This window comes from Chlamydomonas reinhardtii, chromosome 6, assembly GCF_000002595.2.
Source record: "Chlamydomonas reinhardtii strain CC-503 cw92 mt+ chromosome 6, whole genome shotgun sequence".
NCBI lineage: Eukaryota > Viridiplantae > Chlorophyta > Chlorophyceae > Chlamydomonadales > Chlamydomonadaceae > Chlamydomonas > Chlamydomonas reinhardtii.
This window is the reverse complement of record NC_057009.1, coordinates 4,033,622-4,058,594: the sequence shown is the minus strand read 5'-3', so window position 1 is coordinate 4,058,594 and position 24,973 is coordinate 4,033,622. Positions and strand designations below refer to the sequence as shown.

The 24,973-nt window shown below is 61.2% G+C and overlaps 4 protein-coding genes across 5 annotated transcripts; 3 read left to right on the top strand and 1 right to left on the bottom strand.

The window, feature by feature from the left end:
- Nucleotides 1-99: 99 nt before the first annotated feature.
- On the top strand, nucleotides 100-5,895 carry CHLRE_06g278210v5 (uncharacterized protein). The gene is made up of 12 exons (XM_001697939.2): nucleotides 100-178; nucleotides 379-460; nucleotides 566-887; nucleotides 1,408-1,586; nucleotides 1,924-2,112; nucleotides 2,700-2,798; nucleotides 3,326-3,496; nucleotides 3,830-3,947; nucleotides 4,195-4,393; nucleotides 4,575-4,768; nucleotides 4,967-5,103; nucleotides 5,304-5,895. Exons 1-12 carry the CDS (start codon nucleotides 132-134, stop codon nucleotides 5,367-5,369), a joined length of 1,803 nt encoding a protein of 600 aa, XP_001697991.1. The 5' UTR covers nucleotides 100-131; the 3' UTR covers nucleotides 5,370-5,895.
- A 524-nt stretch (nucleotides 5,896-6,419) lies between these two features.
- Nucleotides 6,420-12,575, top strand: CHLRE_06g278209v5 (uncharacterized protein). 2 transcript variants are annotated; one of them, XM_043063141.1, is made up of 7 exons: nucleotides 6,420-6,758; nucleotides 8,034-8,190; nucleotides 8,644-8,906; nucleotides 9,057-9,136; nucleotides 9,356-9,433; nucleotides 10,006-10,159; nucleotides 10,390-12,575. In XM_043063141.1, the coding sequence occupies exons 1-7, from the start codon at nucleotides 6,671-6,673 to the stop codon at nucleotides 10,404-10,406; spliced, it is 837 nt and encodes a 278-aa protein (XP_042923844.1). In that variant the 5' UTR covers nucleotides 6,420-6,670; the 3' UTR covers nucleotides 10,407-12,575. The 2 variants fall into 2 exon arrangements, with proteins under 2 accessions (XP_042923844.1, XP_042923845.1); XM_043063140.1 differs by having other exon boundaries at nucleotides 8,034-8,906.
- A 962-nt stretch (nucleotides 12,576-13,537) lies between these two features.
- CHLRE_06g278208v5 (uncharacterized protein) lies at nucleotides 13,538-20,759 on the bottom strand. Its single transcript, XM_043063139.1, has 6 exons — nucleotides 20,030-20,759; nucleotides 19,475-19,547; nucleotides 18,339-18,429; nucleotides 17,474-17,636; nucleotides 16,594-16,656; nucleotides 13,538-16,108 (listed from the first exon to the last, which is right to left on the bottom strand). Exons 1-6 carry the CDS (start codon nucleotides 20,102-20,104, stop codon nucleotides 15,569-15,571), a joined length of 1,005 nt encoding a protein of 334 aa, XP_042923843.1. The 5' UTR covers nucleotides 20,105-20,759; the 3' UTR covers nucleotides 13,538-15,568.
- A 430-nt stretch (nucleotides 20,760-21,189) lies between these two features.
- Nucleotides 21,190-24,643, top strand: CHLRE_06g278207v5 (uncharacterized protein). Its single transcript, XM_043063138.1, has 2 exons — nucleotides 21,190-23,394; nucleotides 23,631-24,643. The coding sequence occupies exons 1-2, from the start codon at nucleotides 21,612-21,614 to the stop codon at nucleotides 23,678-23,680; spliced, it is 1,833 nt and encodes a 610-aa protein (XP_042923842.1). The 5' UTR covers nucleotides 21,190-21,611; the 3' UTR covers nucleotides 23,681-24,643.
- Nucleotides 24,644-24,973: the final 330 nt, after the last annotated feature.

Here is a 24,973-nt window from a genome sequence, read left to right as displayed (position 1 = left end):
ACTATCGACAATGTAATGGCTCACTCGACATGGTCATCGAGCGTGTATCCGCGCATGGGGCATTCGGTGCCCACACCGCTCATTTTCTGACTTGGTTCTGCGACGCTCTGCAGACGACATAGTTAGTCGCCATGATGCTCAGCTCGAAGGTCCACACGTCGCGCGCCTCGGTGCCCAGGCGAGTGCCGTGTTGGTGCGCGCCGCGCGAGCGAGGCGAGGGGCTCCGACCCTACTGCTGCGCTCCCCATGCGAACCGTTGCATTTGTTGACCTCGAACCACTCGATAGAGGCCATATGCCGTTTCGGGCAGGTATTGTGCTTATAGAACCTTTCGCGACCCCTTATCCGTTCCTTGCAATCGTGATTCGTGGCAAGCAGGTCTGCCAAGTCCGCAGTTCCCTTCACCGGAGTTCGTCGCGGCACATCCGTCCGTGGCTCTGCTTCAATGGCGCCTGTCGCGGTAAGCCCAAATCGGTCTGGGTCGGGGTTCGATCACATCCCGACCGGACAGCTTCACCTTCCCGCGGAAAGGTATCGTTACAACGCGCTTTGCTGGGGTCTGCAGGGCGTGACCGTCAAGCCGGTCCCCACCAAGCCCTATGAGGGCCAGAAGACCGGTACTTCGGGTCTCCGGAAGAAGACGAAGGAGTTCATGCAGCCGAACTACCTCGCCAACTGGGTCCAGTCGCTCTTCAACGCGCTGGGCGATGAGGTGAACGGCAAGAGCCTGGGCCTGGGCGGTGACGGCCGCTACTACGGCAAGGAGGCGGCTCAGATCATTATCAAGCTGGCTGCCGGTAACGGCTTTAAGAAGGTGGTCGTGGGCCAGGACGCGCTGATGGCCACCCCCGCCGCCTCCGCCCTCATCCGCCGCCGCCACCTGTACGGTGAGGAGCTCAGGGGCAGCGTTGGGCGGGTCGGGCGAGCGGGGGAGGACTGGCGGGGCGGGAACGGCGGGGAAGAGGGGGGGGGTCCGGGGCGGGGGATGGGTGTTGCGCAGGTGCCGGAAGCTGATGCACGACACGCGGTGTCGGGCCCTTGGACTCCACAGACAGCGGCCGCAGCCACGCGGGAGCGAATTGCAAGCGTTGAAGCGCTGGCGCAGGAAAAGGGATGTAATGCGCGAGGCACAGCACGGTTTCCTCGACAGACGGCACCCAGCCCTGGGGGCAGTCACGTCACAGTCGGGGCTGGGCTGGTGGGGTCGTGTCAAACGTGTGGAAACGTGTGGCACGCGCGATCACTCGCACCATCAGATTGCGCTCCGTGATGCCGAAACGGTACACACCGCCAGCAAACAACTCCCGTGCAGCAGCGTCTGTACCAGCGTCTCTCACCTTTAGCGGCATCGGCCTACCCGCCCACCCACGCACCCACCCACCTGTCCACCCGCCCGCTCCCTCCCAGGCGGCCTGATCATGTCTGCCAGCCACAACCCCGGCGGCCCGGAGAACGACTTCGGCATCAAGTTCAACTACAACAGCGGCGAGCCCGCGCCGGAGCGCATCACCGACAAGATCTTTGGCGAGACCTCCAAGGTGGCCACGCTCAACATGGCCGACATCCCCGACGTCGACCTGTCGAAGGTGCGAGCGTGGTGGCTGTACAAGTGTGTGTGTGTGTATGTGTGTGTGTGTGCGCGTGCGTGTGTGTGTGTGTGTGTGTGTGTGTGTGTGTGTGTGTGTGTGTGTGTGTGTGTGTGTGTGTGTGTGTTAAAGAACAACAAAACGAAACCCGCCCAGACGGTTTGTGTGTGGGAGGGAAACCGGGTAGATACGCATGCGTGTGCGCGTGGGTGTGCGTGCGCGCGTGTACGTGCGGCCCAGGCCCAGGGCTCACAAAGCCGCGTGGCGTCACGTGACGTGGACGTGGGCGCTATTCATTGTTGCTGCTTGCGCCGCGCCACACAACGCACGCACGCAGGTGGGCGTGACCAAGTTCGGCGAGTTCGAGGTGGAGGTGGTGGACCCGGTGGCCGACTACCTGGCGCAGCTGAAGGAGGTGTTTGACTTTGCGCTGCTGAAGAAGTTCCTCAGCCGCAAGGACTTCACCATGGTGTTCGACGCCATGCACGCCGTCACCGGCCCCTATGCCAAGCGCATCCTGGTGGAGGTGGGTGCGTGGGTGGGGAGGCGGTGGTGGGTGTGTGGGTGGATTGGTGGAGTTTGCGGGAGGGGCGAAGCTGGGTGGATGGAGGGGTTGGAGCGAGGGCAGGGAGCAAGGGCAGGGAGCAAGGGCAGGGAGCAAGGGCAGGGCGAGCAGGTGAGGACGCCGGAGAGCGGCTGCGGCGCCCCACACTGCCGTCCAAGCGTCAGTCTGTGGTACACAGTGAAGGATGGGAGTGGAAGGCGGAATCGTTTATAACGGGGTCAGCCGGAGCAGAAGGAGCAACAGCGCAGTTTTGGAGGGACAGGTCGCAACGATATGCAGCTAAGACTTGTCAATCGGAGCGTATGACGTGAGAAATGCAGCTGCCGCGGCGGCTGATACGCCGTGGTGCGGGCGCGCTGGATGCAGAAAAGGAAGAGGGTAGAGGCAGGTCGGCGAAAGTGTGGCCGCAACACAGCAACACACGAGGCGAACAGACAAGAGTGCCCTGCCCCGTAGGCATGGAAGGTACCGCGGCCAGCGGTGTGTCGCGCCCTCAACGCTGACTGTCTCCCCTGCTCTCCCTCCCTCCCTGACCTGACACACCGCAGGAGCTGGGCGCCCCCGCCTCCGCGGTGCTGAACGGCGTGCCCTCGCCCGACTTCAACGGCGGCCACCCCGACCCCAACCTCACCTACGCCGAGGAGCTGGTGAGAGAGGGGTGGGGCACGCTCTATTGCAGTGGGCAGTGACAACGGCGGGCGGCACCGAAGGGAGGAGGGCGGGTCGAAGGAGGGCGGGGAAGAAAGGCGCCGAAGGGGGGAGGTGTTTGGCGTCCAACAACGAGAGGTGTTGATTGGGGCGTGGGAAGTAGAGGGAGTGGAGGCGGAGCAACCTGCGGGCATGGCTGGATTGAGCTTCGTGCTGCGGGGGCGAAGCTTATGCCTGGGATTAGAGCAGGGCAAGGGCCACGTGAGAGGAGGGTTGGGGGTGGGGAAGGGAAGCAAAGTGCAAGCGAAGGGGGAGCAGGGTTTGCGGAGCTGGGGAACGGGGTTTGGGCTGGGGAGGGTGAGCGGGGCGGGGCAGCCAGCTCGGTGCGGCGGCTGCACCGCATCACTCTGACACTACACGGACTTGGTGGAAGCATAGCACGGCCCGTGTATCGCCTGCGTATCTCGACTAAGCTTTCCTCGCCTCCCATGCGCCCCACCCCACCTTGCCTTGAACGCACTCACAGGTGAAGATCATGTGGGCGGACGAGGCTCCCGCCTTCGGCGCCGCCTCGGACGGCGACGGCGACCGCAACATGGTGCTGGGCCACAAGTTCTTTGTGAACCCCAGCGACTCGGTGGCGCTCATCGCCGCCAACGCCCAGGCCTGCATCCCCTACTTCAAGGGCGGCCTCAAGGTGGGGGTGATGAGGGAGGGCGGGAGGGCTAAAGGCGGGCGGCTGGGCTGGGAGTCTGTAGGAGGGCGGGGCGGGGAGCGCGACGAGCAATAGTGAGGGGCGGGGGGCAGCGAAAGGGCGGGGCGCAGGGATGGTGCGGGCTGGCGGGAGGGGCTGATTGGAGCAGCCTACTCACACTCGTGGCTCACACGGGATGCTGCCTTTGCCACGTCTTTCGACACTTCCCCGGCCGCTACCTCCTCCCAACCCCGCCCCGAACGCCACCAACGTCTACCGTCTACACTTCCTTAACTAGTCATGAATGTAACCCCCCACCCCGCCTGCCCACCCCAGGGTGTTGCCCGCTCCATGCCCACCTCGGGCGCTCTGGACCGTGTGGCCGCTGCGCTCAATGTGCCGTTCTTTGAGACGCCCACCGGCTGGAAGTTCTTTGGCAACCTGATGGACGCGGGTGCGTGTGTGCACGTTTGCGTTGGGGGGAGGGCGTGGGCGTGTGTGTGTGTGTGTGTCCCTGTGGGTGTGTGCATGGGTATGTGTGTCCCTGTGGGTGTGGGTGTGCATGCCGTTGTACGGCGTTGTATTGTTTCCTTGTCGCGTCTGGAACCTGGAGGAAGGGCTGATCACCTGCTTGCCGTCTTCATCAAACCTTGCTCCATCCGCCAACCAATCCACCCACCCACCCCAACCCTTTCACGCAGGCAAGTGCTCTGTGTGCGGTGAGGAGTCGTTCGGCACGGGCGGCGACCACATCCGCGAGAAGGACGGCCTGTTCGCGGTGCTGGCGTGGCTGTCCATCCTGGCCTACCGCAACAAGGACGTGCCGGAGGGCGGCAAGCTGGTGACGGTGGCGGACGTGTGCACCGAGCACTGGAAGCAGTACGGCCGCAACTTCTTCAGGTGCGTGCGCAGATGGGGAGGGCACTGAGTGGGGTTTCGCGTGGGGCAGGGGCGTGGGGGCCCAGGAAGGAGGGGCAAGGAAGAGGGGAGGCGAGACAGATCGGCCGGGGCAGAGGTGGTGTTACGGGTACGAAGCGTGGCGCGGTAACATTGCCACCTGTCCGCACCCTCACGCCCGCAGCCGCTACGATTACGAGGAGTGCGCCAGCGCCGATGCCGACAAGATGGTGGCGCACCTGCGCGACGTGATCGCCAAGTCCAAGGCCGGAGACAAGATCGGCGAGTTCACGCTGGCCACCGCCGACGACTTTGAGTACACGGACCCCATTGACGGCTCCAAGGCCTCCAAGCAGGGCCTGCGCTTCGTGTTCACAGGTGAGAGGCGCCGGAGGGGTGAGGGCTCGGCGGGGAGGGTGTGTTTTTTGTCGCTTCGAGGCGGAACCGTGCGTGCTCCAAGCCTTTACGGATGGCTGGCTCCTGGCGGCTTCCTGCTCCCCAGCGACGTGCCCACCAGACCCAACGCTACGGAGTCACCCCTGCACCCAACCCGTTGCGCCACCTTGACACACACAGATGGCTCCCGCATCATCTTCCGCCTGTCGGGCACTGGCAGCAGTGGCGCCACCATCCGCATGTACATCGAGCAGTACACGGCCGACCCCGCCAAGCTCATGCTGGACGCGCAGGTGGCGCTGGGGCCCATCATCCAGGTAGGGAGGTGCTTTGGAGGGCAGGTTAGGGGAGGTTAGGGGAGGGGGAGGGGGTGGGGGAGGGGGCGGACGGGTGCAAATGGATGCTGTGGTGACGGTGGCAAGCTGATGGGCGCACACACAGGTGCACACGCGAAGGCGGGATAAGTCGACACGTGGCTGACTGCTGTTGTGTCCTGGCCCTGCTGTTGCGCTCTCAGGTGGCCCTGGAGCTGTCTCAGCTGCAGAAGTTCACCGGCCGCGAGCGCCCCACCGTTATCACCTAAACACCTGGCTTGAAAGAGCAGCGGCAGCAGCTGCGAGCGTCGGCAGCAGCAGTTGCAGCTGGCGGCGCCTGGTTCAGGGTGTGCTGCCAACGGTGACGGGAGGAGGCCTGGTCGTGTGCTGCAGGCGTTCAGAAGCCGACCAAGGCGTTGTGGAGTGGGCTTGGAGTGGGCCCAGTTAACCGGGAAGTTGGGATGCAGGTGGCCATTAGGCGCACCATCAATGTGAGGCGCCGAACGTCGTCGGATTATCGGTTTGAGCGCGGTCTGTAGGTTGACGAGAGCTGAATAATGACGCGCCCCCGTGGCCGATGGCGGCGCGAGGCGTTTGAGAAAGCAACTGCTGCCGCCAGCAGTAACACCCGGACATTTCGGGATCGATTTTGTCGTCTGTACGGATGAGCTAGAGGATTGCATTGAGCGGATTTGTACGCATGACGGTTGCAGTTGTGAGTTTGGGGCACGTGGAGGTCCTGGAGTTTTCCCATATGTTTGTGGCGTCTCTGCAATGTAAGATTTTAATTCATGTTGGAGGATGGACCACCACTCCACGACAGCAGCTGAGCAGCGGCGCCAGAAGGGCGGCTCACTTACCGAACGCAGTTGCACGCAGCTACGGCCACACCTGCCGCGAATCGAGGCTTGTGCCTCAGACGCGCATGGCAAGGCGCCATCGCGGTCCACTGGATCCATCTTGGATATGACACCGTTGGCGGCACGGGGGAAGAGGGACGCCTGGCGTGAAACCTGGCGGGCCGGCTTGGTTCGGGCAGCCCAAGAGGCAGCCGGGCTGCAACGTGGCGGGTTTGGACAAGTCACACCCAGGCGCGGTGCCTCTCTACCTCGTTCCTAGTCATGAAGGGCAGCCAGCTGCAAACGTAATAAGTTGCAGCTTAATATTGATGCTATCCAGGAAACGCGGCCGATGTGCCATTCACCTGAAGGGCCGCAAAGGGCGCTACCCCGTCGCTACACAGGAATGGGACATCCTGGGACATCCACAGGAAAGCCGCTGGAAGGCCGCAGCGGACGCATTTCACCTTAAGGCCATTACTGGACCTTAATTTACTTTATACAATATTTCCCAGACAGTTCTGAAAACCTTCGTAGCGGAAGGCCCTTGGCCGCTTCAGAAACCGACGAAGGCGGGCGGACTTTGTTCGCGCTTAGTAGTCAAACAGGCGCTGCAGTCCTGCTCGTATTACAGTATTACATCAAACCTTGATGCTGAGTTACTCAGGGTAGACGCGAGGACGCTGACTAGTGCTGAGCTTGCGGCCTGTGGCTTTTTACGGAGCGGAGCCATGCTACGAGGAGCTGTGCAGACATGTGTGCTTGTTCTGGTGCTGGTGCTAGTTTGCGTGTCGGCGCTCGGCGAGGTCGAGTGGCGAGGTGGGTTGCTCGCGTGAGCTGGCGCCCCCGTTTAGCACTTCGAAGAGGATAACATAAAAATTTCGCACGCACAGGGGGGCGATGGTTGTGCGAGTGCTATAGGCTCGTATGGCTCAATTGCTCTCTGTCTGTCCTACCCAAGACCGTGGGCCTCTGCAAATCCATGCCCCCAGTGTGTTATCGATAGTCTGCGTGCTAGTCCATACATTCCCGATAACAATCCAGCCGACGCGGGGCATGGGCTGTCTCCTATCGCAGCGTTGTTTCGCCGTGCAGCTGCTTTGCACAACACCACGTAGACTATTAAGATGCTGATAGTCAAACTCCCCCTTGCCGGCGCGCGTAAGCCGCGCTGGTCAATTAGTGCTTTAGTCAGCCGCACACACCTCACCACACCCCGCCTGAACCCCCGCGCCAGCATGCAGCGGCCCACGCGCACACGGATATGCATGCACGGAGTCCCGAAGAAGCGCGCAATACGGCTTGCTTAAATGTGGTTACGGGGGGTGATGGACCGAGCGACGGCGGGTTAGACACTGCGGTTGACGCCGTGGCAATACGCTGCCTGCACCGTGGGTCCGTGGCGGGGGCATTCGATTAGGGTGCGGCGACGAAGGCCCCTAACAAGAGATCGCAGCAGCTCTATTAGGAGATCAGCTGCCGCACGCGCCAAACAAGCAGCCCTGCGCCCTTACCATTGTATAGAGCCAGATAGAGCTGCCTAGTCGGCGGACGCGCTTGACTGGCGCATGGTCCCACACGGCGTACCTGGACTGTCCCGTCCCGTCCCGCTCTGTACTGCTGCTGCTGCTTTCTGCGGCTCCCGTGTGCGAGGAGCAGCCTATCGGGCGGGAGGGACTCAATGGCAGCAGTGCCACGATGCCCTTACCGGGCATGCGAAGTCGGCACTCTAGAAAGCGAATGGCCTTGCGACATGCGGGGACTTTAGCAACCCGGAGGAGGCTCAGAGACACGTCAAACGAAGGGACACCGCAACCCAGCGATAGGTCGTGCTGTCCCCCCTCTGGGTATCTGTTTGATGGGATTCGTTTGGCTACCCGCGCCCCATCCACGATATACCGGTGCTCATGCTCTGCTACCGTCGCTCCCGCGGCACACCTGGGAAGCGCCTGCCGGGAGCACCGCCAACGTAACATGCGACCATTCGGCGGTCGCCGTCGCACATACAACCGCGTGTAGCACGATGCCCTACCCGCTTCCCAAGGCCCTTCACCCTCCGCGCCCACCGTGTTGTGCCCACCCCCCGATGTGCAGGTGACCAGGAGGAGCACACGCACCAACACAGGCACCTGCTGCAGAAGAAGGTGAAGGCCAAGAAGCCACCGAGTCCGCCACCCTCGCCCCCCGCAACAGGCGGAGGCGGCAAGGCGGTCCGCAACAAGAAGTCACCACCTCCCGCGCCGTCGCCTAGGCAAGTTAGCGCGCCCCCTTCGCCGCTGCCGCCGTCACCTGCGCCGCCCTCACCACGGCCGGGCGCATTGCCAACCGTGGTTGATGGAGCGACAGAGGCCGCTAGCTCCCCGCCTAGCCCTAGCCCTCCTAGCCCGCCGCCGCCCTCTCCTCCGCCCCCCTCTCCTCCCCCTCCTCCGCCCCCCTCTCCTCCCCCTCCTGTGCCGCCGCCGCCCTCGCCCCCTCCTCCGTCCCCGCCTCCACCCAGCCCTCCCCCGCCCAGCCCCCCGCCTGACGTAGTGCCTTCGCCGTCGCCCCCTCCCCCTCCGCCTCCCTCGCCTCCGCCCCCGGACTCGCCTCCCCCTAGCCCTCCTCCTCCCTCGCCTCCGCCGCCCGACTCGCCCCCTCCCTCGCCACCCCCACCCGTCGACTCTCCTCCCCCCTCGCCGCCGCCCCCCTCCCCCCCTCCTCCCAGCCCTTCCCCTCCATCGCCTGGCCCTCCCGCCCCTGTTCCCACGGGTGGCAGCGGCGTCACTCTGGACGGCTCCGGCTGCCCCGACGCCCAGGCCGCGCTCGACCTCCACAACTCCTACCGCGCTGCACACGGCGGGGTGCCGGCGCTGCAGTGGGACGCGGCTCTGGCGGCGGACGCGCAGGCCTACGCCGAGGTGCTCGCAGGCTTGGGCTGCACGCTCATCCACGCCACGCAGCCGCCCGGCTTCTCGGCGACCCGCTTCGGTGGGTTGCTTGCTTATAAGCTGGCTGCATATCTGCTGTGCACGCGTGTACACTGTAGGCGGCAGGCGTGTACGCGCAGCAGACTGCCATGGCATGGGTGTACGAACGCTGCCGTAATAATATTGTGTGTGTGTGTATGTGTGGCCGCAGGTGAGAACCTGTACATGTCGGCTGGCTACCCGCGCACACCGCTGACGTGTGCGCCCGGCATTACTTCCTGGTACAACGAGGTGCGTGCGTGGGTTGTGGTTGTGGCTGCGTGCGGCTGTGGCTGTGTTGGATGGGGCCTGCTTGCACATGCGTAGATAGCGTGTGACCACGTGGAAGTGCAGGTTGGGGATCGGGAGGGCCATCTGCAAGCGAGCTTCTACGGCCTCTGCCAGCATGAAATGCACAGCCTTGCTCAGTTGTTGCCCCTGCCCCCCGCCGCCCTCTTCCGCACACCCCAGGTGTCGTACTACAAGTTCACCAGCACGCCCTACACAGACTCTTACTCCACTGGCCGCGTGGTCGGACACTTCACGCAGGTGCGTGTGCATGCGTTGTGTGTATGTGTGTGTGTGTGTGTGTGTGTGTGCGTGTGTGTGTGTGAGAGAGAGTGTTTAAGAGCACAAGGAAACCATTGCGCAAAGGCAATGTACGCGATGCAGCAAAGCGACGGTTTACGGATGTTACCTGAAGTTATCTCGCATACCTGCTGCTGTAAGGCGCTGGCCTCACCAACCGGAAATCGCGCAACCCCCGCTACTCTAACCTTGAGGGGGGATCAGTGTCCACACGCTCTCAAGGGTGCAAACCCATGCGTGTGCTCATGGTACCGTGAGGCCTAGGCACTCCCACGATTCCTAGCTCCGCGTGTGTGTGTGTGTGTGTGTGTGTGTGTGTGTGTGTGTGTATGTGTGTGTGTGTGTGTGTGTGCGTGTGTGTGTGTGTGTCTCAGAAATCCACGCAAGTCCGGTTCAAGCACTGCCACGCGAAAGCAGTTGCCGGTCCAAAGCGGAGAACGGAGGGATTTGAGGGCGGCCCTCAAAAGCTGCTTCATTCTACCTATGCATGGACATCATGTTGTCCGACGTGCAAAATTGCCGCGTGCGTGCAGATTGTGTGGAGGGCGACGTCGCGGCTGGGCTGCGGCATGGCGTCTGCCAGCTACTCATTCCCCGGCTTCCCCGCGCCGGGGCAGTGCAAGGTGGTGGTGTGCCGCTACCGCCAGGCAGGCAATGTCGTGGGAGACTCCAACTACTTCCAAAACGGTGAGCGTGTACGCCACTGCTGCTGGGGGGTGTGCGCGCGCTAGCTAGCCACAGCTAGGGCTACACGCCAGGGGAGCCTTAGCTTCTACCTAGCTAGCTGCTAGCTATCTTGTTCGCGGCAGCAGCGCGCACTCGCGGTGGACTTGCGTGTGTGCTTTCAGAACACGTGTGCACGCGGTGCTCATGCTAAATGCTTATGTTTTCCCGTTGTTGCTGCTGTGGCCCCGCAGTGTTGCCCAAGGCTTAGATAGGCAGTGCAGGGTCGCGGCAGCATCGACACATTTTTGTGATTTGCATTCTTTCAACGGCGACCGCTTCATACATCAGCAGACCAATCGAAAGGACCATCAGACCTACCTGCCCGCCCCGAGCAGTGCAGTGCGAGATCCAGAAGTGCCATTCATCCAGCCTCTGGCCGCCGCCATGGCGGGCTGCAGGCCTGGCTGCCACTGCTGGGGCGACAACGTGCATTATTATTCAGATCATAAGTTGCAATTGTTGATGGCCATTTTGCTTGCTTGCTTGCATGGCATAGCCCGGGGGTCCGTTAGCAGGGAACCCAAGCGCTCTTGAGCGCACGCGTAGCAGCTGAAAGTGCGGCAGGGTCGCGTGCGACATGAAGTGATGGACTACGTGCTCGGAGAAGAGAATGGGGAGGACGTACAGAAGCAACCGCACGTATCGTACACATGCTGGCGGGAACCGCCGCCCCACTCGCTACCTTGCAGTGCACGCTTACTAGAAGTGGCCCAGCAGGAGTTTGTAGTGGAGCCCGGCGGGCAGACTGTCTTAACTTTTCGGGTGCAGCAGGAGGCGCATAGCTTAAAGCATAAATGCATGAGTCGGCAGCTTACGAACGTTCATGGCGTTCGTCCGAGTGGGTTTTATGTCGGGACATGCTGTGGGTATGTGGACGTATGGTTAGGAATGGGCGCAGGTGGTTAGGTAGCATGGGTGCAGTGGATGCAAAGCGACGCACCTGCTGCACACATGCAGAATTGCAGATTCAAGCTGCTTATTTATACTGTGGATGGGAAGGGTACAGGTTGGTAGTCAATGAGAGAGTGTACATACATACGTGCAGTGCCTTAGGAATGGGGATGGTACATAATTAGTACAGTGTCCCGTGCTGAGGCGGGATGCCTGCGTGGGCGTGTGCGGGACACGTGCGGTAGGGCGCAACCACGATTGCTGGATGGGTGGATACGATGTGCAATAAAGCAAGGCGCGCGCGTCTGTGTGCTTGTGTGCCGCAGGGTGCTTGGTGGCGGGGAAAGCATTCACGGCGGCTGGAGAATGAGATCCCCTGCCTGTGTTCAAGGGCACAAGGAGAAATAAGCGCAAAGACTCCACGGTGTGTGCGTACGTTAAACGCGAGCAAGTGCGGTAGCAGGATGGTTTTATGTAGTTTCCGAGGTTGGCGGGACGTGGTGCATGCCAACGCTGCTTACGTGTGTGTACCGTATGCATGTGTGGAGACTGAAGAGCAAGGCGTTCGTTGTTGCTTAGCTTCGGTTGAAAACGTGGTAATGATGGCGAGATAGAGCCTTGCATGGGCCCAATCGGTCCGACAGCTGGTCGGACTGCGGGGTTGGGTTGTAAGGAGACCTGCGGCCTAGCTGTCTATACTACACGTTGTGCTGCATTCCGTGATTTCCGTCCTGGAACTCCCACGGCGGCCCCCAGCAGCATGCAGGCAACTGATGGTTTCCGCTCGAGCGCAGCGAGTTGTCGGAAACCAAGGTTTCCTGCGCTCGGAGTGTGCACAGTTGTGGGCCCCGAAGGGGCGTGGCGTGTGTGTGTTTGTTGTTTGGGGCCCATGCGCGGCATGGGCGGTGGGCCCGGTTAAGTAGCAGAGCGCTGTGTCGCGCTCGCTACTTTGCGAGTTTCGTTCTGTCAGTACTGACGCCGTCGTCCCTGGCTACGCTCTATCTTTGCGTGGCTACACGGCGGTTCGGGCTCGCCCTCCCAACCCCGCACGAAGACCTCAGTTCTCTGCTTGCAGGTACCCTCTCCGGCGGCGGAGCCGCCCTCACAAATTGTAACACGACGCAATGCATGGAAACTGTACTGTCTCAGCATGCCCCTGGCCGCATGCCCGCAGCCATACATCGGTCATGCATGCATCGCCCGTGCCGACCACCCGCATGGCACTGGAGGGCAGGCCCCACGGGCCCTTGCTTCATGGCTTCTGCCTCCAGCGGCCGACAGCGTGAGGTGGATGGGAACGGGCCACGCAGAGTGCGTGAACGATCATGTACGGTACCCAAGGTGCGCGTATCTGCCCGGCTACCTAATAATATGTCATCATTAACTGGTGGATGGATGGCACAGCGGCGATTGATGCTGATTGATGGTGGCACCTTGACAGGCGTAGGGCCACAGGGGCAAAGGGAACGGTTCCCAATACCGGTATTACACATGTTCTCCATACCTGCAGGGACACCTTACGTCGACCGCCCTCCGCCGCGCGCGCACAAGTGAGCTGTGCGTGGGGCCATGCCGTTACATGCCTGTATCCGTGCTGCTGACCACACATACACACACACGCACACACACACACACACACACACACACACACGCACATATAACCGTGGAAACCGTAGTCACACACACACACACACACACACACACACACACACACACACACACACACACACACACACACACACACACACACACACACACACACACACACACACACACACACACACACACACACACACACACCACACACCGCCGTGCCACGCCGTGCTTGCCAGCGAAGACCGCCAGCCAGACACCGCCGGCAGCTCTCAACCTGCGCGCCGGCACCTCTTCTCTTGCAACGCCGCGCTCTCCTCCGCGTGGCCATGTATGCCAGCCCCCTCCGCTCGCTACGCACATGCATGCCCCCTCCGCTACGCACATGCACTCCGCCACTGCTGGGCCCAGGGCCACGACCGCCGTCGCCAGGCCCTGCGCCGCCGCCGCGCGCCAGGCCTTGCACCTCCGCTGCCGCCGACAGGTAGGCCCTGCTTTGCTCCCGCCGACAGGCCCTGCGCCGCCGCAAATAATGACAATCGCTCGTGTAAAGTCGGGCTTAGGACGAAGCTCCCCTACCTCCTCATCAACAGTCCACACGGCGCTTGTTGCTCGACATATCGACTGGGTGGCAAGCACCATGCATGCAAGCCAGCAGCTCGGCGCCTTTACCTGTTGATCGTGTCGTCCGTGCCTGATGCTGTTAGCCTGAACATCACTCCGAATCTCCAGGCAGAGGGTTAACTTGTGGGGTTAACTCCCCAAGCTACACACCCAGCACCACCCCGAACGCCATTGATGCGTTAGCAGTGCCAGCACTAATACTGTAAGCAGGTGCGGCGGTACCTGGCAGCTCCTACCGTGCCTTTACAGTGCAGATCCATTTACCGTCGCGCATATGCACGCAGTAGCAGAGGCGAATATGCTCGGCATGCTGGCGACTCACGTCGTCGTCGTGGCCACCCCGGGTGCAACACCCAAGCTTGCACACGCACGTATCAGCAAGCGGCATATCTATCATCACGCGCTTTCAGCAGACCTTCGCGCCTGCCTCAATCCTGCTCGTCAATGACCAACAGGTTGACTGCTTTGAATGTGGACAGCAGCGCATTCACTGCTCCTGCATCTCGCCGGATAGCTAACAAGGCCACACTGATGAGCAAGCACCAAGCAAGCTTGCAGCAACGCGTGCATCACGTCAGGGCTGGCGCATGCATGCATGCGTGCCGCCGGGGGCACGCTCATGTGGCCGCATTACGGAAGGCGCCCCTTCCACTCAGCACTTACCACCAAGTGAGCGAGCATGATGACAAGTCACGGGTAGTTACCGCGACACGCTATGCGCGGGCGGGCGCAGGTGACATTGGAAGCAAGTGCGTAGCGTATCGGCGAGCATTTTATATATATACATGCATGCAACGCTGCAACCCAGCCAGGCGCATCGTTCCCAGTCAACCAAATCCAAACCATGGGTTGCAAGCACGCCAACAATCAATGCCAGCAGCTAACGACGCAAACTGGCTAGCTAGCTAGCGTGGATAACTTTGTCCATTCGTCCGTCCATAGCATCAACTTGTTTGGGCGTACTCGCTCCCATGCAAGCGCGTCGATCAGCAGGGCCACGCACCGAAGTCTCGCCCGCCCTACCTTGCCACGCACGCACTCAACAAACGGCATACATGAGTCCCGCCGTGGCTGGTCGCCACGGCATTCCAGCGATCGCCGCTGCACCCGACCGACCCACACGCATCCATCCATCCACCCCTTAATCCGGCGGGCTGGCAGCACGAAAGAGGCGTGCGCACACACGCACATACACGCAATCGCCACAAACGCATACCAGCAGGTGTCCAGCTAGGCTTGTATGTATCGCCAAGTTGGCGCCGACCGAGCTAAATGCAGCCACACGCTTAATCGTTAGCGTAGACGGCTCCAGCAGCTTGCCAGTGGTTTTGCTTTTACGCCCATCATCAGCTCCCCTGGCCGTGCCCTCCACACACTCATACATGTTGATTGTTGTTTCATGAAAAAGCGAGCCTACACCCGTCCACGTCCTTCCGTACGTTGAGCCCAACCATACACATAAAGGCAGCAGCAGTGCGCATAACGACGGTGCGTGCACGCGAGTGAAAGCTTATTGCTTCATTTAGGGGCGCACAAATGTGGCACCGGTTCATTCGTAGTCCCGGTCAAATCAAACCTAGCTTAGTACGGACCGCACAGTGCGCATGCGCATTCTAACCATGCTTGTAAGAAAGGCAACCTGTGTTCCCAATTCCGGATGAGGCCGCCCGTACCGCCGCCGCCCGCAGCATGCATGGGGCTTATTCTTGTTAGTAGTGGGCGTCACTCGACCATTACCAGATGTCTTGCCGCGTGCGTACACGATTCATCATGCGTTTTCTTCTGTCTAGCTGACAGCGATCCCACCTGCCCAAACATGCCCGCATGTGTGCGTGCTCGGTCCGTCGCACCGACCAACTGGGGTCAGTCACATTCACATGCGAACGCAACTCAGAAAGATAGAACAGCAGGAACGAAGGAAGTTAGACAGCATCTCTTGCATCATATCGTTGAGATCAACACACCTTGGCTACTGCGGCCCATCCGCGTCGCAAGCGGGCGCTAGCTCCTGGCTTGACGTAAGTACGGTGACTGCTTATGTGTTTTGGGCCCCCAGCCACGACACCCGCAGCTGCCGCAGCGCAAGCAAGCCATGCCACGCTAGCCACGCCTCGTGGCCGGCGCTAGCCCGGGAGCAACATACAGCGCTAGCTTCATGGCCAGCAGGACGGAGCTGCCTCCGCGCCGCCTTCCACTCTTCAGGGCCGGAACGTGCATGGGCGGGGCGGGCGGCGGGCGGGGCAGCCGCGAGCAGCACTCCAGCTACGCCTGCTGCATCGCCGCCGGTAACCCGCCGGGGCCGCCCGGCACACCCTGCTGCGGGCCGCCGGGCCCGCCACCCATGCCCATGCCTCCCGGGCCCATGCCTCCAGGGCCCATGCCTCCTGGCCCCATGCCTCCTGGCCCCATGCCTCCTGGCCCCATGCCTCCAGGGCCCATGCCTCCAGGGCCCATGCCTCCAGGGCCCATGCCGCCCGGCCCCATGCCGCCAGATCCTCCCTGCATGCCGCCGCCGCCGTTGCCGCCGCCAGCCGCCTCATTGTCGGGGCGCGGCGGCGCCATCATGGCGATGCTGATTGCCTCCTGGAACTGCGCCACGGCGTGTGCGGGAACCACCAGCAGCGTCTTCATGTTACCAGACACCTCCTTGATCTTCAGGTACCGGCCGCGGTCATTCATGCGGGCGTCGAAGAAGAAGTGTTTGGAGCCCACCGACAGCACCGGGCCGCCCTCCTTGCTCACGTCCAGCGTCACCGCGTCCGGAGCCGAGGTCAGCGCCAGGCCGCTGGACATGTCCACGGTCTGCGGCCGTTGCAAGATAGATGCTTGATTATTGCAGCAGCAGTTGAGGCGAAGAAACTAAGAGATTCAGGGAACGAGGGGGCAGACGTGGGCATGACATGCATGGCTGGGCAAGGCATGGACGGATGGAGAGTTATAGCTAGCGGAAGGTGGCGGCGGGCAGGTCTGTCTATCGCGCTTGATCTGCGTACGTCAGCACAGATGCTACTGCGGTATCCTTTGATAGTATATTGCGGCGGCCGCGCCAGCCGTAGCTAGCCTTGCAGCAGGGTAGGCACTATGCAGCAGCAGCACTGGTGACACGCATGGTTCGTTGGGCCGTACGTCGGAGTGCAAACGTCAAATACCATACATCACACCCAACCGCATCACTGCTCAGCAGCCGCAGCCGCGCCGGGTAACTAATATCACCGACAACTCCCGGTCATCCCACAGGCAAGCAGCATGCAGGCGATCACCAGCTAGTGGCCCACGCACGCACGCACCGGCATGCCCGTCTGGCCGAGCCAGTTGGCGATCTTCTCAAAGCTCTCGCGGAAGGCGCGAATCTGTATATATGTGGCATAATTGACATCGCATTATTATTAGTCCACAAGGCATACATGCACCCGGCCATACATCGTACGATCCGAAGTGTTATTACAGGCAAGCAAGGATTTGTCACGGTGCGCATGCAGGCAGACAAGCAAGCAAGGTAAATAAAAGAACCCAAAGCATGCAGCGCAGTGCAAACAGCAGCAACGTATGCAGTTGATTGATGTGCACATGCAAATATACCTATCGATCACCATGCATGTGCGACCTTGCAACTAGCTACTGCTGCTGGCCTCTTGCTTGTCAACTGCGTGCTGTGGCGCCCGCCGCATGCGCACGCGCACGCTGTACTGTTAATTTGAAAATGACACATGGGTCTGGCGCTAGCGCAGCAGCTTGTACAGTCATGGCACACCTGCTATTCATCGTGACGGTGCACGAATGGACGTCATCGATCAAGACAAAATAAAGACGGACGCAGGCTATGCATTCTATCTAGCTAGCCCTATATATATACGCACGTACACATACACACACATATATATACACACACGTAAAACACACACACACACATACGCGTCACGGCAGCCCTCGATTGAGAGCCCTGTCGTTGGTTATACCAGTTACACGATTCACGTGATCTGGCAGAATAACCGTGGAAACCGTAGTCACACATACCATACACACACACGTGCACACACACACACACATACACATACACACACACACACACACACACACACACACACACACACACACACACACACACACACACACACACACACACACACACACACACACACACAGCATGTATGCTATGCACGTACGTACGTTAGCGTTGCCCCACCCGGCGGGCACCATGAGGCTGGATCCGCCCGCAGGGTAGCCGCCGCCGCTCTCGAAGATGCGCAGGAAGCGGCCGCGGTCGTTCTCACCGCAGCTGAAGTTGAACACCTTGGACTCCACCACCACATCGCGTGACTGCGGCCCAGGGCTGCACACACGTACATGTGAGCAGCAGGCAAGCGGCAGTAATGCATGCAACCTACCAGCCATTAATAATGCGGGGAGAGAATTAGCTATGTAGAGATGAGCACGTACGCACACGTCTCTATCTCGCTCTGCTGTTGGGCGAGCGAGTAGAGCAACGTGTCTGCGCGACGCTTGGATTTTTAGGCATGCGTATGTTTGCTATCTACCACCTGTCCACCTGTTATTAAGCAGCTAGCTATGTTTGGGCAGCACACAGATACCGATTCTGCAAAAAAAATACGGTTTGCTGCTGATCTATGTACCGTAGCTGTTGATGGCAGAAAGCAAACAACGTGCTAGCGCATGCACACGCAGAGCGCAGCTGTAACACAAGCATCATGGTTAGAGTGAGTTTGCCGTTACATGCATATGTGTATACATTATGTCGCTACAGTATGCGTTCATAATGCGTTATAAACACATGCAGGCTTTGCACGCACTGCTACATTACATGAAATGAGCGCCACAGATAGACTACCATCCAGCAGAAACCGCGCAAGATAAAAGCAAGCAACGGCGTGCAAAACCTGGCACGCACGACTACTGCTGTCCGTACACTCTCCGTACGTATTGCTGATGAAACCGGACGACCGAAGTCAAGTTTTGCAGCCCAGAGACTCAGAATGCATACGCAGAGGCAGCAGGAAGTCAATCAAGTACTCACCCCTCGGTGTTCATGTAGAAGTCAAACAGCTGGATGAAGCTGTGCAGGCCGGAGAGCGGAACAACCACGCTGCTCTTGGGCCGGTACTTGCCTGCAACCCAGTGCATGAAATTATATTAAGAGCAGCAGTAGTGCTGTTTATTGTTAGCAAGTGCACGTGTGTGCTTGATGGCGGTGCAGCCATGCGATTAATGCGATGCACCCACGCACGCAGCCGAAACACGGTATGTAGATAGGCGTTCGCGGCGCATTCGTTCTTATTAATTCAAGGTCTGAAGTAATGTCCGTCCCCTTGCGTTATTATGTGTGCGTAATAGTAATGTTGACCCAGCCAGCCGTCTAGACACCGCAGACGGCGCGGGCAGCGGGCAGCAGTCACTTTGGATGGATTGAGGGTCCGTCCAGCAGCGGTAGCTACTGGTGATGTACGTATGTGTGATTATGAGCGAGTGGATGGTGGGAATTAGGAGTTATCAGAGCATGCATGTAACCCGAGCACAGGGCAGTTTATTTGCTGCAGCAGTAACAACTTCGTACGGCGGATGCATAACGTGCATCTATCAAGAACTGGGCGCGGCGGTGGGTCTGCATGTCTGTGACCATGCATGTCCCCAGCACGCACATACGCTTCCAACGCGGCGGTGCGTCGCGTTGCTTGTTGAGGCCTTGCACGCACGCACGCATGCATACGGCAGTGACAACGCCATCCATCCAGGCGGGTATACGTGTTGCTCGCAGCAGCACCACCATCACACACCAAGAAGGCTCAAGCGAGCAGTCAGACTCTGGAAGCCGTCACCGTGCCCATCGCTTGGTGAACGTGCCCTTCACTCCCCCGCCGCCCCATCCATACAACCAGCAGCCACCTGCTGCTGCCATTAAACTGACTCCGTCCTCAACCATTAACACCCGCGCACCCAAGGTACGGCAGCACGCCACTCCATCGAAGCGAGCAATGAGTCCGCGATATGTCCGCAGCACGCACTGCCCTCACGTATGCAGGGGCCATGCACCCTGGCAACCCGGAGGGGGACCCTGATGGTCGCAACGCGGTCCTTCACGCACTCGTGGGTCCTGCTGCTGGCCCCGCGCGGTTACTCTGACCCCACCGACTGTCCCCGTACGTGTCTGCGCACCCTTCTCTGCAATCTTGATGTACTTTCCACGTCCATTCTCCTTCAGGTCCAGGTAGAAGATCTTGTTCTGAACCTGTCGGGAGAACCAGCCACGGGTTTGACGAGCAGGTTCCGGCGGCGGCGGTGTGAAAGTCCGAGCGAGACCGACACCTAGTCGAGCATCAGCTAAACGCAGCCTACTGCGGTCTGGCTCAAGCGCTGACGACTATGCTCTGCACGCGCAGGGGTCAATCAAGCGCAGAAGGACGAGTTTCCGGCTGAGACATGGCCCGCACTCTACTGGATCGCAGCGGCTGGGGGCTTTTGACCTATCTAAGCACACCGCGACCAAGCTGGAAGTGTATCACTCCATGAAGTGCACAGGGTAGTTGCTGCAGGCGAGAAACGGAGCCGCAGCAGCTCAGGACGCAGCGGCACCGCTTAGGCCACAGCGCAACTAAGAATGCAAAGCAAGGTGCTCGATCAATAAGCAACTACGTAGAGAACCATTTTGGCAATGAGCTATGGAGAACGAAGTACAAGCCCGGCCAACCCGCCTCAGCGCCCAAAACTCGCCTTTAGAACTTCCGAGAGCAGCTCCTGGTCTCCAATCAAGGCTGCTGGAGGACCTTGCATAGCACCAGGGGGCATTTGCGCTCCGTGGTGCGGGAGAGGATGGCGCAGCATACTCGCAAACGCTTCACTCAATGAGTGGTACAAGACTTAATAGAACTTTGAAGAGCTCGTCACGGATATACCCTTAGAGGATTAGAAACGGTATGTGCAGCTCGCGCCCTTTGGCAGATGAGCCCTACTGACCGTTTCCAGTATGACCGTATCTCGGTTCAAAAGGAGTGGCTGTCTATGCTTGCAGGTGATAACAAAGCTAGCCCAGACAGCAAAACAAGTCGCCACAGGTACTGCACGACGTAGTACAATGCACCCGGGGTCGGTCGCGACCTGCGCATGCAAGCAACGAGTTGATGGCAGCTTACATGTACAGATACAATCTATGTAACAAGCTACAAAACGCAGGTCGTGGAGGAAGCAAAACTCTTGGCTGCTGGCCCCTGCGTTCGCGCTGCTGCTGCTGCTGCTGCTGGCGCCGCTGCGCGTCGCTAGCTGCTGCATGCACGTGGCGCGCTGAAGCGTTAACCGTGAGGGCCGCTTCGGGTGCTGCAAAACCGGCCAGCGATCACTTTGCAACTCGGCCCTGAGACGCCTGCTTGCGCCTTTGCCACACACCAGCGAGCGAGTCTTCGGCACTACCGCCTGCGCTCAATCGTCCTAGCGCTTACTTTGTGGTGTCGATAAACAGTGTCGGTTCATATCCACGGCGTGGTCGACTGCCGAGGCGCACACACGCGTGCATGGCAGAGGGGTGGTATGGTATTGAATTGGTCCCAGCGTCCGTCACCCCTCCGTGGATTGGATTGGACCTGGCACTTGAGGAATGGGTTTTACCGGCCAGGGATTGGAACTTAGCCCCTGAGCCCAGCTATCCGAGCTCTGGACGTAGCCGGAGTAGTTAGCGCTGCGCTTCATTATGTTGGTGGTGGTGGGTGGGGCGTGGGTGGAGCGAGGTCGGCGTCGCTGTCACGCTGAGGGTGGGGGGGTGGGGGGGTGGGGGGGGGTGGGGTGGGGGGGGGGGCGGGAGATCGGCGCCGCCGAGCTGGCACTCCCGCCAAAGTTCCATAAGTTCGCACCTCGCAACTGTGTATCTTTGCGATAGACGATATGCATGGATACTGCTTCTCGTCATCCTTGTGATCTCGCCTTTCCGACCGGCCGAGATGGCTTCCCATTTTCATGCTTTAGTGCTTTCTGACAACCGTATCTATGCTGTTAGAAACTTGCGATGCAAGTTATCGCTATGCACGCGCATTCTCGCGCCTGACAATGAAGCGCAGTTACATGCCTCGTTCATACGCTGCACTCGCTCTCGCGCCCTGGGACCAAGATCACGTATAGAGAACGCTATGATCATTCCGTGACGTCAATGCGTTGGGCCGAAATCGCGCTGTCCGCGACGACGCATAGGATGCGTCACACTTTCCAGAGGACCCGTAGATAGCTGATCCACCCCGCCCAGACAGCCTTCCTGCCCGGGCGCCGCATCGCCGACAACGTCCTACTGCTGCAGCTTCTGCCGGAGCTCATGCGGGTGGCCGAAGGCGGTGGCCCTGGCGGCGGTGGCGGTGGCGGGGGCGGGGGCGCTGCGGGCAGCACCGCTGACGCTGACCGCGGCGTTGTGGCCTTCCTGGACTTCTACAAAGCCTACGACACCCTGGACCGCAACTTCCTGTACCGGTGCTTGGCAGTCATGGGCGTTGGCAGTGGCTTCCTGGCCTGGGTCAAGCTGCTGCTTACGGGCACGCGCTCTGCCGCCCTGGCTAACGGCTACCTGTCGGCCTTCGTCCTCATCATTGCGGGCGTACGGCAGGGGTGCCCGCTGGCGCCTCCTCTGTACTTGGCGCCGGCCCAGGCCCTCTTCGCCTACCTCGACCGCGCGGGCTTTGATGTCTCCTGGGCGGATATCCGCCTCGTCGCTACTGCCTATGCGGACGACGCTGCGCCGTTCTTGCGTCGGATGGCCAACGTGCCTGGTTTCCTGGCAGCTATGGAGACCTTCCGCGCCGCCTCTGGGCAGCGCCTTAACCTCGACAAGGTGGAGCTTCTGCCCATCGGTGCACGGCGCCGCGCCACTCCTGCTCCCGCCCGCGCTGTCGCTGCTGGCTTGGCGGCTGGCGGCGCAGCGGCTGGCAACATGGCAGCTCACAGCGTGGCGGCGACCAGTGTGGCAGCTGCCGGCGGCATGGCTGCCGGCGGCGCGGCGGCTGGTGGCGCGGTGGCTGGCGGCGGCCCCGGCGCCAGCCACTCTGGTGGGGGCAGCTTGGCGGCCGGTGGTGCGGTGCCTTCTCGGGCGGGCGCGGTTTGGGCAGCTGCCGGTGTTGTGGTCACTGGTGGCGTGACGGCCGGCGCCTCCGCCGCGGGTGCTGGCGGTGCCGTAGCCGCGCCTGCCCCGCCCAACACAGTTGCTATGGCGCATGGCTTGCGCGTAGTCTCGCACTCGCGCACGCTGGGTGTGGTCTTCTACGACCTCCCACTTGGCACGGCTGCAGCCCAGGGGGCTCCTTCCCTCTCCCCTGCCATTGGCACCGTGGGGACGCTCTGCGGCCTCCCCCTAACTGCCTTTGGCCGTGGCTTCTGTGCCTCCTCCTACGCCGTCAGCCGTGTGCTCTACCATATGGAGTTTGCGGGTCTACCGCCGCAGACGGTTTTGGCAGACTTCCTCAAAACGCTTGTGCGGTTTGTGGACCGCCGCATCATCGTTGCCACGCCGCAAGGTGCTGGCCGGGCCCGACTTCCCGGCCTCCCCTCCGACTGCGTCGCCCTGCCGCCACGCGATGGCGGCTTTGGATTGCTGCCGGTGGTGGAACACGTGCGCGCCCGACACGCTGTGTTGGCTGTGCGCTGGCTGCAGCACATGCACGGCTCTGTGGCTGACACCTACGTGCCGCCGTGGACAGCCGCCGCCACCGCCCTGGTGCAGCAGCTACACACGGCCGCCCACCCCCTCTGCGTCCTGACGATGCAGCGGGCGGCCGGCGGTGTCGGACCCGCTGCCGATGGCTGTGCAATCTTCGGCCAGCCGGTGGCGGCAACCTGCCCGGCCCTCGTGCGCCTCCTGGGTGCCCTCAGCTACCTGCCTCCGGTCACAATCCTACGCCCGGCTGTGCTGGTGCCAGGGCCCTGGTGCTTTGCACTTCCGCTCTGGGGCAATCCAGTCTTGCCGTGTGCGGCGGGGCTTCAGGCGGGGGGCTTGGAGCGTGACTTCCCAGCTCTCATGGCGCTGCCGGGTCTGCTCACGCTCGGCACGGCAGTGCGGTGCTGGGAGGCGCTGGCCGCGGTGCGCCAGCTGGTGGCTTCCAAGCCGGCTGGTGCGCTCGGGCCGCGCCTCGCACGTCGCTGCACTATACAGTACAAGCGGTCCGTCCTGCGCCCCATCCTACGCATTACGGATATGGCGCGCGTGCCGCCGGAGCTGCAGTCCGGCCCGGATGCTGCTGCCCAGTTCTCCGCGCTGCTGGCCCGTGTACCGGCGGCGTGGAGGGTGGCGGCGTCGGCCACACTGCATGCGCCTGGCGGCGCGGCCTCCGCGCCTCCTGCCCCCCAGGTATGGCTGCTGCTTGCGCAGAGCCTGGGGTGGCGGCATGGCGCGGCTGACGTGCCCTTGCTGACCCTTACGGTGAAGCAGGCAACCCAGCTTCAACTTGCGCCTGCGTACGACGCGCTCCGCGTGCGTCACTTGGCCTTCATCCAAGAGGCCTACAGCGGCGCCGCGGCGCCAGCGGAAGCGATTCATGCACTGCGGGCGGCCCTGGCGCGGCTGTGGGCTTTGGTGTGGGAGCCGCGACACAAGGAACCGCTCTGGCGTCTGGCAGTCAATGGGTTCACGGGCTTTGGGATGCTTGCGGCGTGGGCCGCAGATGGACGCGTGGAGAAATGCCCGTGTGGGACTCAGATGACTGCTGGCGCTAGGGTTCATCACTTCTGGGACTGTGTGGTGGCGGAGGCTCTGCGTGATGTGATGCGGGAGCATGCGAATGTGGACATCACACGGAACCAGTTGTGGTTAGTACAGGCGCCACCAGGGCTATCGCAGGCGGTGTGGGACATCGTGTGCTTGGCTGCTGTGGCGGCCCTGGAATACGGCCGACAGCGCCTTTACGCTTGCCGTGATGCTGCAGACCGGACTGCGGAGGTTGCTGTTGTACGAAGGATAGGTGTGGAGGTGATTGCGGACTTCTGGTCACGGCTAGCTGCGTTTGTGAGTCTGCGTCGGCCTCCGCGCCGCTGGGACCTTGTCCCGAACCAGCACCCATTCCTAGCGTCAGATGATGTTGGAGGGGTTATCTTGGTAGGGCCAACAGCGGACTCGCCACCGGCCTCACCCTAGCTTGTCAGCTTAGGGACTCGCAAGAGGTAGTCTTATGACGCCGACCCACGGCTTAGGTGAGCAGCGCTAGCGTTTGCGGTGAGCCGGGCCTGGGGTTCCTCCCCTCTCCGGAGGCGAGGAGCATGGGGGTCATTCGGGGATCTCTCCTCGGGTGAGCGTGCGTGTCTCGTACGTTTTTGGGGCCCTGGCTTAGTCCACGGCTGTCGTCCCACATGTAACCTCTATCAGCTAACCATGAACACCACTTGAGGGATTGGGTTTGGGACTGCAGGGATTGGAACCAGGCTTTTAGGGATCGGGATTGGGACGGAAAGGATTGGAACCGGCACCTCAAGGATTGGAAATGATTGGAGGACGAGGCACATACCGTATGATAGCAAGCCGGTCCTATCCTGGGGTGGCCAGAGGATTAGTAGGATAGCTGGATAGGTACCCCATGCCAGTATGCCACCCCTCTGTGCATCGGAACCGTGCCCTGACACAACCGCGGCGCGTTCTGGTCCAGCGGGTGAGTCGGGTGCGTGCGAGCTGATGACAGTGAGGACGCACGCATAGGCATG

Bases quoted from the DNA above. Each gene is read 5' to 3' on its own strand.
- CHLRE_06g278207v5 (XM_043063138.1), top strand. From the start codon at position 21,612: ATGCGGGTGGCCGAAGGCGGTGGCCCTGGCGGCGGTGGCGGTGGCGGG. The intron at 23,395-23,630 runs GTGCGCTCGGGC...CCTGCCCCCCAG, and splicing joins GGTGGCTTCCAAGCCGGCTG to GTATGGCTGCTGCTTGCGCA.
- CHLRE_06g278210v5 (XM_001697939.2), top strand. From the start codon at position 132: ATGATGCTCAGCTCGAAGGTCCACACGTCGCGCGCCTCGGTGCCCAG. The intron at 888-1,407 runs GTGAGGAGCTCA...GCTCCCTCCCAG, and splicing joins CCGCCGCCGCCACCTGTACG to GCGGCCTGATCATGTCTGCC. The intron at 5,104-5,303 runs GTAGGGAGGTGC...TTGCGCTCTCAG, and splicing joins CGCTGGGGCCCATCATCCAG to GTGGCCCTGGAGCTGTCTCA.
- CHLRE_06g278209v5 (XM_043063140.1), top strand. From the start codon at position 6,671: ATGCTACGAGGAGCTGTGCAGACATGTGTGCTTGTTCTGGTGCTGGTG. The intron at 8,907-9,056 runs GTGGGTTGCTTG...GTGTGGCCGCAG, and splicing joins CTTCTCGGCGACCCGCTTCG to GTGAGAACCTGTACATGTCG. The intron at 9,137-9,355 runs GTGCGTGCGTGG...CGCACACCCCAG, and splicing joins TTACTTCCTGGTACAACGAG to GTGTCGTACTACAAGTTCAC.
- CHLRE_06g278208v5 (XM_043063139.1), bottom strand. From the start codon at position 20,104: ATGCCCCCTGGTGCTATGCAAGGTCCTCCAGCAGCCTTGATTGGAGAC. The intron at 19,548-20,029 runs GCGAGTTTTGGG...TTCTCCCGACAG, and splicing joins TGCTCTCGGAAGTTCTAAAG to GTTCAGAACAAGATCTTCTA. The intron at 17,637-18,338 runs GTGAGTACTTGA...ACGTGTGTGCAG, and splicing joins TTCTACATGAACACCGAGGG to CCCTGGGCCGCAGTCACGCG.